The 12,396-nt window shown below is 44.0% G+C and overlaps 1 protein-coding gene across 3 annotated transcripts in view; it reads left to right on the forward strand.

Annotated features, from left to right (window-relative positions):
* The window catches only part of SPEG (striated muscle enriched protein kinase), a 1,422,155-nt gene that overhangs the window by 815,038 nt on the left and 594,721 nt on the right, over nucleotides 1–12,396 (forward strand). For all 3 annotated transcript variants that reach the window (XM_086954403.1, XM_086954404.1, XM_086954405.1), the window contains one exon: nucleotides 1,647–1,770. In XM_086954403.1, coding sequence (XP_086810529.1) covers nucleotides 1,647–1,770 — 124 coding nt within the window. The remainder of the gene's footprint in view (nucleotides 1–1,646; nucleotides 1,771–12,396) is intronic.

Below are 12,396 nucleotides of genomic sequence, written 5' to 3' on the forward strand. Positions count from 1 at the left end.
TTAGTGTTGGGTCTTCGTTAAAAACGTAATGCAACTCAATGCAAAATGTTTGTAAATGTGTGCCCTAGTATATATTGAGTGCGATAATATCCACATCCCCTGTGCTGGAATTTTAGGGGAGAAAATGCCTGGTAAGCACCAGGCCATGTGCATTTTGTTGCAGTAAGCACCAAAATCTGTATGTGATGCCCCATTGTAGTGGAGCGGCTTGTAGTAGGTACTATTTATCTCACCTGTTAAATGACAAACTCGTGGTATCATTATTTATCAGGTGAAATAAAGTTAGGATCTAACTTCGAGCCACTCACACAGAGAGCTTACATTTTTTTAAGTACAAATGAAACAAATATTTCTCAGAAGTGTAAGACAATCCATAGTGGAAGCACTATCCTATTCCATAGCTTATACTAACCCTAAATCCAACTCATACCATAACCTTAACTTATACCCGAACCTTAACTCATACCCTAACCTTAGTTCATAGCATACCCTTTACTCCTACCACAACCTTTACTCATAACCTAATCTTAACCCATACTCTAAATTGAACTAATACCCTAACTTGAACTCATGCTCTACCCCAAGCTCATACTCTAACCTTTGCTCATGTTGCAACTTTAACTTTAACTGGAAGGGCAGGACAGGTGTAGGATGCAGTTACTTCTGATCATCTGGAGTATTGCATTCAGGAGTTAGGCAAAGAGGCCATTTGCCAAGCAGCACCTGCCAACCGCCGAAACTCACTGGCACACATTAGGCACTGGTGACTTGTGCAGTAAGAGACTGAGGGTATTGCCCAGTAGTGCCCATGCGTTCTTCTGTTGGTTTCAACTTTGTGCCTCATCTTGCTCATCTAAATAGGCCGGACCTTTGCTCTTCAGCCCACAGCTTATCCTTAGGGGACTGTTGCATAACAAAAGGGTATACGGAGTGTGCTGTTGGGCCTGGGCTAACAATGGGACATCAAACAAATAGTCCAACTGACTCACGAATTTAAAGGATAAAAACAACACAAATCAAGCCACCCACAATTAGCTTCTATGAAACAAAAACCAGGGAGAGCGTGGTTATCAAAAACACTTTATATTTGTGAGTTAATCATAAGTTGCATATTCGTACGGTTGCTTCACAAAAGAAAGGGTGCATAAGGTGCTCCAGATAGTTCTCATGAGGGGATGGGGTGTGATGCTAAAAAACATTCCAATATTTACAATAGTAACAGTGGCCTGTCTAACAATAAATCAAGGCACTAACTAAACAACATGAGTAATGAGATGCTATTAGTGTATGACATGTCAACTTCGTGTATATTCTGACCTGTACTATTCCCATCAGCCCTGAAACTGAGAACTTATCATGCACTAAATAGAATCTCATTACTTGGGTTGTTGAGTTAGTCCCTTGCTACTACTCTGTCGGGGGGAGATTTTTGTCAGTTGGGGCTCTCAATGGAAAGTTGGCATTCTGCCCAACTCTAAACGAGGCAGGAGGACAATGGTTTGGCAGTACTCCGTGTGTGAACGAGTACCCTCTAGGCCAAACTCTAAATCAGCCCTAAATTCATAGCCAGTCACAAGACAGTTAAATAGAATCTTTTAAAGCCTGTGATAATGTGTTTCCACTTGTGTCATAAATTCTCCTGACAGGCCCTTACTTGGAGGATGCACCCATCATCATAGACAAGCCAGACATAGTATACGTTGTGGAGAATCAACCAACAGGTATCGTTGTGACGCTGAACCATGTCGAGGCTGCAATTGCCTGGAAAAGGTATGAATCCACAGATACGGTAGTGCTAGCAAGCCGTGGATTATTGTTTATCATTATATTTACGCATAATATAGCATACTGCATGCTCCTGTTATGTTGATTTGTTACTTAGTGTTATGAATACGCCATTAGAGCCAGATGCACTGTTTATGCGTTCGTTGTGAGAGGAGGCTCCAAATATTTATAATGTACAAGAGCTGTTCAAAAATTGAGGAAATCCCAATCTTAAATTACATTTGTAATATAGTTAGATTTATAGGCACAGGTGCACCACATATAGGAATTGTGCAAACTAGGTCACAAGTTTGTCACAATAGATACCAAGAATCAATTCCAAAGCGGTTTTTATCAAAAGGGTCTTTTCTTTATTAATCCATTTGTCAAAGAAACACAGCCGACACGTTTCGTCCCAAACGGGACCTCTTCAGGGCTGTATTGTAACAAAAAAACAAAACATATAAACAAATCATTACAATTATGAATCATCTGTCAACTCAGCCGAGTTACAAACAATTACATGCTTAAAAACATCCGGATGTCAGTGTTACTCTGTCTAAATCATATCTTCTACATCAAGTAAGAGACATATGACATCAGGCCTAGATAACGGCCAACTTTGGTTATTGTGGTCAGGTGCATTGGTAAAGAAGGTTCCACCATCCTTTTGGCCTCTTTTCATTTGTAATATACTTTGTTTAAACTTGATGAATCTGCATGAACCTATGTAAAAAAAATGCATTTAAAATTTCTCCTGTAAAGGTTTGCACCAGTTATGGTGAGTCGGGGTTTGGTTGGCCTCCCACATTTCATATTTCATTCACATTCTTACTGAGATAAGTTGTGTTCCCCTGAATGCTCACTTCACAAATTGATGCAAACTGTGAAAAACCTGTTTCGAAGTGAGAGAGCAACCCAAAGTCTATGCTAGTCTAAAGAAGTTCGAGGAAATTAGAGGTGGATGAGCCATGGGAAGCTCACGCCAGGCTTGCTCTAGGTCCTCTTGGAGCCTCAAGCCCAAACCGAGCCAAGCTTTCATCCGGCTTCTGCATGCCACCCATGGTCATACCTCATGCACCAAGAATAAAAGACAAACCATTAACCCTTGATGCAAACATTGGAGAGAGTAAGAGATACCCATCTAGTGGCCGAATTATATAATGTGAAACCAGAAAACCGGGGAGCAGTCCCAGGTTCCTCACTTGACAAAATTCTGTGATACTAGGCAATATATGTTTTTCACCAAATCTCCTTTTTCTTTATTATCATATATGAGAGCACTTTCCAATACCGCAGTTCGGGATGTGTGCTTTCAATCACCTGATTTAAGAATGCAATGTTGCTTCATGTATAAAAAGAATCTAGACCACACAGGGTACACATGACAAATGACTTGTCTCTTAATTCAATAGTGCTATTGTCGGCATAGTGGATAGGGGCATGACTAATTCATGTTTAAAAACTATCATTAATGGATGCCGCTCAATGACATTGCCTGGCTCAGCCACCTCTACTGGTAACTTCCACAGTGCTGGACCCAGAAGAAAAATCAGAATCCAGATCAATATAATCCTGCAGGCTTAAATAACAGGTTTTTAAGGAGCCCGCTATGAAACTGAAAGCAGTATTCATTCTACAGTGTTTATCTGTGCTGTGGCCAACTCATGTAGCCGACACGGAGTCCACAATTGCAGCCATGTCAGTGGAAGAAGAGATAGGAAAAAGGGCCTGCCAGCATCACATCTCAGGAATGCTTGTCTTGCGACTCAGATCAACAGGCCAAGACATGAGTAGATTGCAGGTAGTGTGGTGTCCAGCAAGCCAAAGATGTCAACTGCCCTGCCTTGGCGTATGCTCGTTTGACCAGCCCCTGCAAAGAACACTTGTCTCCTTAGAGGTGGGGCAGATGGGGCACGAGCCTCAGCATTCTGTGTCCTGGCCGTCCCTTGTGCCCCACATGCTGAATGTGCCAGGAGGCGACACAGTAAAACAAAAAGACTGTACTTTGGCAGTCACAGTAATCAAAAGAGTTAGAAGAGCTATACGTAAGGTACTAAGAATGTAACTTACATTCAAAAAACCTTCAACATTTAGTAGGAGAAAAAACAAAGGTTACCTTGGAGTTATACATATGTGTTCACATAATAAAAACCTAAAGAGCACTGAAATTCAGAAATGATATGAAGCTGAGTATAACTTGAACAGCTGTAGATATCAGATATCATCAGTTATGTAATATGTGCAGTCATAAGCAGTACATCATAATGGTGCGAACTATGATCACGCCTTCACCATGCTTATTACCTCACATCACATTCAATGAAATGTTCACTGCCCCAAGGTCCAAATATTTCTTTTTGGTAGTGCCTTGGTTCCGCTGCGCTGAGCATTGCAGTAGTACCACAATGCCATGGCGCAGCAAAAAAGTATTTTTCAATGCCTAGGGTGTATAAGAGTACCCCTACCCTTCTCCCTTATTATATTTGATTTCCTACAACACAGGGACCAAATCCCCTAGTCATACAGAGGCAGCCGCAATTTCTTCAGATTGCGGCCAGCCACTCAGATTGCATGTTTTGAGCTCGCAGTACAGTGGTACTTGGTGGAAGTACAGTGAAGATATTCTGTTGCTATATATACACATACATTTTGAACCCTCATTTCCCCAAAACTCCTGAACGGATTTACACCAAATCACAAAAAGCATGCTTTCTGGATCAAACTTTCTCTTTCTGCCAAATGTGATTCAAATCCGTTTAGAAGTTTTTGCTGTTTTGCTGTTCAAGTGTTCTATGTAAAGGTTTATGGGGGAAGCATGTTTTGGGATCCCCTTTCTCTCAGCCTTCCTTTGACAGATCACTTCGAAACTTTTCAGGAACGAGCAAAGTTGGCTTATTCTTTTTATGTGGAAGTTTAGTGAAGATTCATCAAACAGCACCAAAGGTATTAATAAAAGAAAAGTAAATTTCCTGTGGGAACCGGCTCCCTACTATAAGTACTCAGTGGTGATTATGTGCTGTTGCAGATGGCGCCACAAGTCCTACCTGTAGCCCAATGTGCATCCCTCCTAAAATTCACTTCTAGAGACACCACTGAAAGAGACTAGCCTGAAACCAGGCAAGCAGCCATGGCATGACTGCCCTCTACCAATAATAGGTTTGATAATGAGGGCATTTATATTATATGAGTGGTAATATATCTAAATGAAAGAAGAAAGAAGAGCACACACCATGGCTTGATCCATTCACCTGTAATAGACACATGACGTTTTGATAATGTTATGTCCCACAAACGCAATTGGTAGCTAGAACCAAGTTAATTGCCCAACTCTAACTAAAACTCACATCTCCGCCTTCTAGGGCTCTCTGTAATATCTATCAGTTACCAAGGTTACAGCCAAAAGCTCTAAAAAAAAAATAACTAAAAAATGTGATTTATTGAAACAACATTCTCTTTGAAGAATTGGTTATTTTGTCTGTCTTGTTTATTTTTTTATACATTTAAAAAAAGTGAAACCTCATCTGACATTGTGTCTAAAATTACTAAAGTGTTTTGCCAGTGAAGATTTTGCATTCTTGCTTCTATATCTTCTTATGTTCATAAAGTTACGTCTTGATCTCATGTTGAGTCTTACGAACATATAACTTCCCCCACATTGAAATTTGAATGAGTATATGAAGTTTTTGGTATCACGTGTTTACATGCCATTGATTTTGAATTTCTTTCTAATCTACGGAAGTTGTACCTCTGGACCTCTAATGACGGCACTACAATGTGTGCTCTTGTAACATGGATGTGTTCCTTTTTATTTGACTGCTTCATTACTTGCTTTATTCTTAGTCACTGAAGCATTTGTATATGGAACTTCTTTGAAATTTATATGTTGCAAATGAGCAAACAACAGCACATCTGAGAAAATATTTTGAAATGTATCTGTAGGGTCACTAATCTCACTTGGGGCTTTAAAACTAAGTGCCGCACCAGCGAGTGAGTCTGGTTCCCAGGAGTGTATCAAGTAGTAGAGAAGGATGCTATTACCAGTGTTTGGCCATCGGATCAAGAGGTGACTCACTGCCATAACTAGTGAACAAATCAGTGAGTCCCACTGAAAAATATAAACAACTTTATTGTATATAGTTATTAAAAACTGTTGCAAACTGGCATATTCAAAAATATAAAAACCTAATAATCGACCAATGTAGCTCCAACAGTCATCAATAACTTACCAAAACATTTCATCCTATATAACAGCTGAAAAATCTTAACACCAGTCACTTAAAGAGTTGGAACTAGTTGATACTGTAAAACTATAATCTCTTAAAGTAGAAATTATGAAAAACTAAACTAATAAATAAACTGGACACAATCTTAGTAATACATTATGGTTGACTAAATGACCAAATAAAGTGTGTTACTGGTTGGCCTTCCCTAAACTGAAAAACGTGTGCTCAATTCTGCTGCTCCCCCGATGTGATATATAACCTGGTGTTTCCCATCAGAAGCTGTCCTTCCAAAAATTGAGAAAATCTTGACCATTCATGGACTAATGAAGAACAAGATATAGATAGCACTCCGCCAATCCAGATCAAAGAGTCGAGATAACTTGTACTCAAAGCAGTAATGAATAATTCCAAGAAGGCTACAAACAAACAGAAATGCTCATTCCTTTCTGCGGATCCTAAACAAACCTTTGAATAGTTCCTGGGAACTACCGACCCATCTCCCTTCTACCTGCTCTCACGAAAATCTGTGAGAAGGTAGTTCTTCAACAAGTGGAGAGCTTTGTCGAAACATCTAATGCCCTCCACCCTGCCCAATCGGGCTTTAGGGCTGCTTATAGCACCGAGACGGCCCTGGTGGAGATGACCGAGGCAATCCGGGAATGTCTAGACGGAGGTGGCAGAGCGGTCCTAATCCTATTGGACTTCTCTGCCGCTTTCGATACTGTCCCCTATGACCTCCTCCTCGGTCGGCTGTCTGCCATAGGCATTGGGGGAGTGGTGCTGGAATGGATGACCTCTTTTTTATCTGATAGGACCCAGCAGGTCTGGATGCCCCCCATGCCTCTGAGCCCAAGCCTCTACTTACAGGGGTCCCGCAGGGGTCCACTCTTAGCCCCTTACTGTTCAATGTGTATATTACACCCCTGGTTTATCTAGCTGAACAGTTTGGGGCTAAAATCTTGGGGTATGCTGATGATACTCAATTGCTGTTCACCTGGCCAGACGACAATCTGGACACGTCTACAGTTCACTTGTGTCTGTCCTCGGTATTTCGCTGGTTAACACAGGCCCAGCTGAAGTGCAATGAGGACAAGTCCGAAGTGCTCTTTTATGGCTCCTTTCCTCCCTCATTTATGAGCACACTTTGGCCTTCTAATATTCCCTGCCCAAAAGAGATGGGGAGACCAGCTAAAAATCTGGGCATTTGGTTTACGGAGGATCTCAGATTTGAGCATCATATCAAAAAACTTACAGGCACTTGTTTTGCCACTCTGAAAATGCTCCGTAAATTTTTCCCCCTACTCCCTAGGGAGGCCAGAGAGTTGGTTGCCAGGGCGCTCATACTGGCTCGCCTCGACTACGCGAATGCACTGTTCAGTGGCATTCCGGCATACCTGGTCAAACGCCTCCAAATTATTCAGAATGCGGCTGTACGTCTACTATTTAACATCCCCAGATGGAAGAGCGTCCGCGCAGAGCTGCGCTCGCTTCACTGGCTTCCTGTAGCACAACGCATTTTGTTCAAATCTTTGGTGTTGGCGTTTCGTGCAATTCATGACCAAGGCCCCTTGTACTTGAGAAAGAGATTCATAAGGTACATCCCGGCACGCGCCCTGAGATCCGCTTCTTTGTTTAAACTGTCCCTTCCCTGTTTTAAACGTGCCAGACTGGGCGGCCAGTCGCTGTCTGTTGTGGTGGCTCGGGCCTGGAATGCACTCCCTCTCCATCTGCGCTCCACGCCGACAGTGGCTGCCTTCAAAAAGCACCTGAAAACTCACCTATTCAAGAGTGCAGCTTAGGAGGATCCCTCGATGTTTTGTTCTTTGCCTGTTACTCTCCAGTAACAGAGCGCGTTACAAAATGGTTTATACTTATACTTAGTGATGGAGAAAGCAAAAGATTGTTAGTCTTTCAGTTCCTCATAGAAGGCTTTTCAATTGTGTCACCTAAATGGCCAGGGCTACAGCCATGTTGAGCCAGGTGACTAATGGAACAATCCCCAATATTCCCACTGGGGATGGGCCCTCAGTATTGGAGCCAATGGCTCTCCATGCCCAAATGCAGACCATATACAGCAGGTGGATATGTCTGACCATGTTATAGTTCTTGAGTAGCCTGCTGTAAAACCGATAAGACTATTCATATGCCTTAAGTAAGTATTCAATGGATTCGCTTAGACTCCTTCCTTTTGTGTTTATGTCACAAGGGGGTTGGATGTGTTGAAGTGTGTAATTTGTGGACTGCCTAAACAAGTGGCTCGTCTTCAAACACTGGGTTCCCTGCTCAACCAAATTACACTGAAATGTCCTTCATTGAGATCCGGGTAGCCAATCTTATGAAAATAACTAAAAACCTTTTGAAGGCAAAGCGTCAGTGAAAGCTGTAAGAAAGCACAGATGGTGTAGTGGGCTGAACTCTAAAAGTGACATTCTGATACAAACTTTATTCCTCCGCCTGCAAACCAAGCCTGACCTTTTTAATGTTTTTTTCAGCCTGAAAACATTTCCAAACCTTTTAAAACAGCTTTGTTCAACATCTCTAGAGATAGGTGTAGTAAAGTGGCTCACACAGGTTAAGGTTAAAGTGAGAGGTATTTATTTAACAACCTCAACCAACTCATAACAGTTGTCAACTGACTCATCAGAACCCCACGCTGACCTGGTTGTATGCTAGAATACAGAACATAGAACCAGATCACATCATCACACTTCTTCCCCTTTACATTTGAAATATTACACTTTGAGATAAGAACATTAACAAACAAGATAGCGAAGACCAAAAACATAACCCCCAATACCTCACATAAAAACAAAATCACCCATTACCTCACATAATCTCGTAAATAATTAGGAACATTGTGAACTCTTAAGCTCTTACGAGTGGACCCAGAATATGAACATACACCAGATGAATCCCCACTAGAAACTATGGGATCTGAAAGAAACAGGTTAGTATTAGATTCCTTACCTTAGATTATCCCCAGGCATCAGTCTGGATCCGGAAACTTTTGCGTAGCAGTACCCTTGCGCGCCGATAGGCACCGTCTGCGGCTCCGCGTCCGTCATTGGTGCCGGGATGACGTCGCCGGAGTACTTAGACGCTGCCCTCGCGTGCTGACGTCAGGTCTTCTTTTTTCCGCGCCAGCAGCGCCGATCCAGAAAAAGTGGTTCCCATAGTCAATTTTTGACTAACTTTTTCGATCCCTTTTGATCATTTTTCAGAGTCTTTTTGACTTCGAACGGTGCCGGTAGGGATGCCTGGATTTAAACCCTGTGAGAACTGCGACCGACTGATGTCCGTTACCGACCCTCACCGCTGGTGCCTTCACTGTCTCGGCTTCGACCACGACGACAAGGTCTGCCCCGACTGCCGAGCCCTGACGTCTAAAGCTAGGCGGGAGCGGTCCCGCAAGCGGCTTGAGCTCCGGCAGTCGGCCCGCGCCGCGAGAGGTCCCGGTCCGGTCGGAGGTCGAGGGACCATTCTCGGGGTCGGAGCCATCATAGCTCCGGGAGTCACCATCGGTCTTCGGGCTCGAAGTCGTCAGGTAAGCACAAGAAGTCGAAGAGACGTCATCGCTCTTCCGACTTCCCCCGACGGTCGCACGACGCGGCCGGGGGTTCGGGTGACACCACCCACGCGGCTCCGTCGGAGTCGTGGGCTTCGCGGCCTGCTACATACCCTTTGGTCCCTGGGCAGAACGCGACGCCGGAGGAGATCGAGCGCTTCCTCATGGCCAGGAGGTCACTCTCTCCTCCGACGGGCTCCACGGCGCCTTCAGGCCCAGCGGACCCGTCTGGGGACCCCAGCGGGTCGGGTGCTTCGGCCCGACACCGCCGACGCCTTCGGGCCTGGCACCGCAGGGCCCCGCTGGATCCGCTTCCGGATCCGGGTCGTCCCTGGTTGACCTGACGACCTCACCGGCGCCGATCCCTAGGGTGTCACCTCAACGCTGATTGGAGATTTTTACTTCAACGAACCGGCCCCATCCTTTGACAACCCGGATTATCAGGAGATGGGTGATGAGGTGAAGAACCGGGTTTTAGAACCCAGTGCCGCCAAGGGAGACGCCCGAAGTCTTCGAGTTCACCTGTCTTGCCAAACAGAGACACGGGACACTTCTAGGTGACGTCAAAGATCAAATTTATTGGCTGCAACCAGGAACAGAGGTCTACAAAGCACGACACGGTTGGTTCGCTAGAGACTGCACAATTTCGTATTGCGAGACATCCTCTTTTATGCCAAAAATCACATTCCTGGCTAGCATCAATTACTTACAAACTATCCAATCACACAGTGACATTTCAAAGGTATCGCATAACGACAAACCCACTTTCAGTTGTCCAGCCCACCAGAAATGACAAGGCAAAATCCAACATTCCTGCTCGGACAGGCCAAACGAACCCATAATAAATGGACCTTAACCCAAATCATAAATTAAGCCATAAAGGAAGAAACAGGAACAGATGAGAAACAAGATAGAAGGGTGTGTGCATGTACCATAAACTCAGCAATGTCCTGCTCTTTGATCTCTATCTGACCAGCTGCCTAACAAGCAACTGGCTCAACGGGTCAGCCTCGGGCAAGGGAGTCAGTTCGTTCAGGTCACACAGAAGTCAGCTAAAGGTGTACGTGTCCCAAGGACTCGCTCGGCCGTAGTCATCGGCCTATGTGAGTGCAACCACAAAATGGCTGCAGTACACAAAATGGAACCCGAAGGTCCAAACGAAATCCCTGAATACACAGTGTTTCCATAGGTCGAATATGAAGAAAACACTCGTACATGCCGCACTCGTCATTTGCGGTCCGCTGATACCTTAATCGTCATGATACGACGACCTTTATTGAACGGGTTCAGAGTCACGGAACCTCAGACCCTCCTTTTGCCCTTACATAGGCAATAAACACAAACTCACGTCAGTCTGAATCCAGGTCTATATTCATCAGATCATCAAGATTTGGCTGTAGCATCATCCTATTACATAGCAACTCTCTCTGGACAGGTCTCCTTGTACACGAAGTAGCACAAAGGCCACAAATAGCAGGAGCACACTGTACACAGAGACAGAACAGGAAAAGGATAGCTAAGATCATCCCAATAACCATCAGAATCTTCCATCCCCAAGTGGATAACAATCCCCAAAACCATCCCATTAACGACCAATCTCCTTCGTCCACACTCGGAGATCTTATGTAGCTTGGAAATGGCTTGGAAAACTGTCGGAGCGTTGTCTGGAATGAAAACGCAGCAGCTCGATTTAATCAATTTACATACCCCTCCTCTATCTGCAAGTATGATGTCCAACGCAACTCTGTTCTGAAGAGTCATAAGACGATCCGACTGGAGCTCAGCAGTCAAGTTACTAAGGGCACCGGCAGTTTCGACTATGATGGACTCAACCACTCTCGTCAATTGCCGAATTTTCCTGCTGTTAGCCATAGGTTCCCAAAACGGCAAAAAACCCTTCAAGAAATCTCCCAATTCTTGTCCCGCAGTATCTTCCTTACGGAAGACACCTCTAACAACTCTCGTCCTGTGGTAATCTGCCGCAGCTGTATACTTAGGAGGCAACAGGAACGAGACAAAACATGTGCCCGAGAAATCAGGGGGCAACCATGTGTATGCTCTATCGTAACAGATGAAATAGGTACCCTTGGCTGCTAGAAACGATGGAGAAGTCTGGGACGCAAAAACATACGTCTCAGTACAGACGCTCTTCCCTAACTGAGCTCTCGTATTCTTGCCATTACCTTGCAGACAATAATGACCCTGATGGGGCACTATCCAAATCGGAGAGGATCTTTTTGCTCGCTGGTTAACACTCAGACTAACTCCATATCCAGTAACGTTCCATCCAATGTATGCCTCTGTCTCATCTCTCGGGATAGTCTCATAGGAATCTATTCCTCTAATCATGTCGACTATACCCTTAACCAGAGCTCTAGTCTTCGGACTATCCTTCACAGAACGTAGGGGGTAAACTTCAGGAGCATAGATGAACATCGTTCTGTATGCCCACACCGAACCATTGTAGCTGAAAGGCAGAACCAGGTAGGGAATACCTTTATCAATAGTATGAGGCATAAGACCACACACCCAACAATTAGTTGTGTTCACTACTAGCTGGTTTTGGTGCAGAAGCTGAACAAAGGAATTATTGGTGAATTCCAGTCTTCTAACAGTTTCATGTTCGGGCAGAGGGTGACAAGAATGTGAAGAAACAGTAGGAGGAGGCATAGGTTGCGTAGTGGGCACAAACGTCACTTGAAAAGAGAATGTCACATATCCAATTAGAAACATCATTAAACTAAACAACATAAACAAACATAATATTAAAAAACGTTTTCTACTTATTACAGTACATATTTTGCTCTTGAAGCTCATTCTTTCAACAGGTCTCTCCATCTC

This window comes from Lissotriton vulgaris, chromosome 2_1, assembly GCF_964263255.1.
Source record: "Lissotriton vulgaris chromosome 2_1, aLisVul1.2, whole genome shotgun sequence".
NCBI lineage: Eukaryota > Metazoa > Chordata > Amphibia > Caudata > Salamandridae > Lissotriton > Lissotriton vulgaris.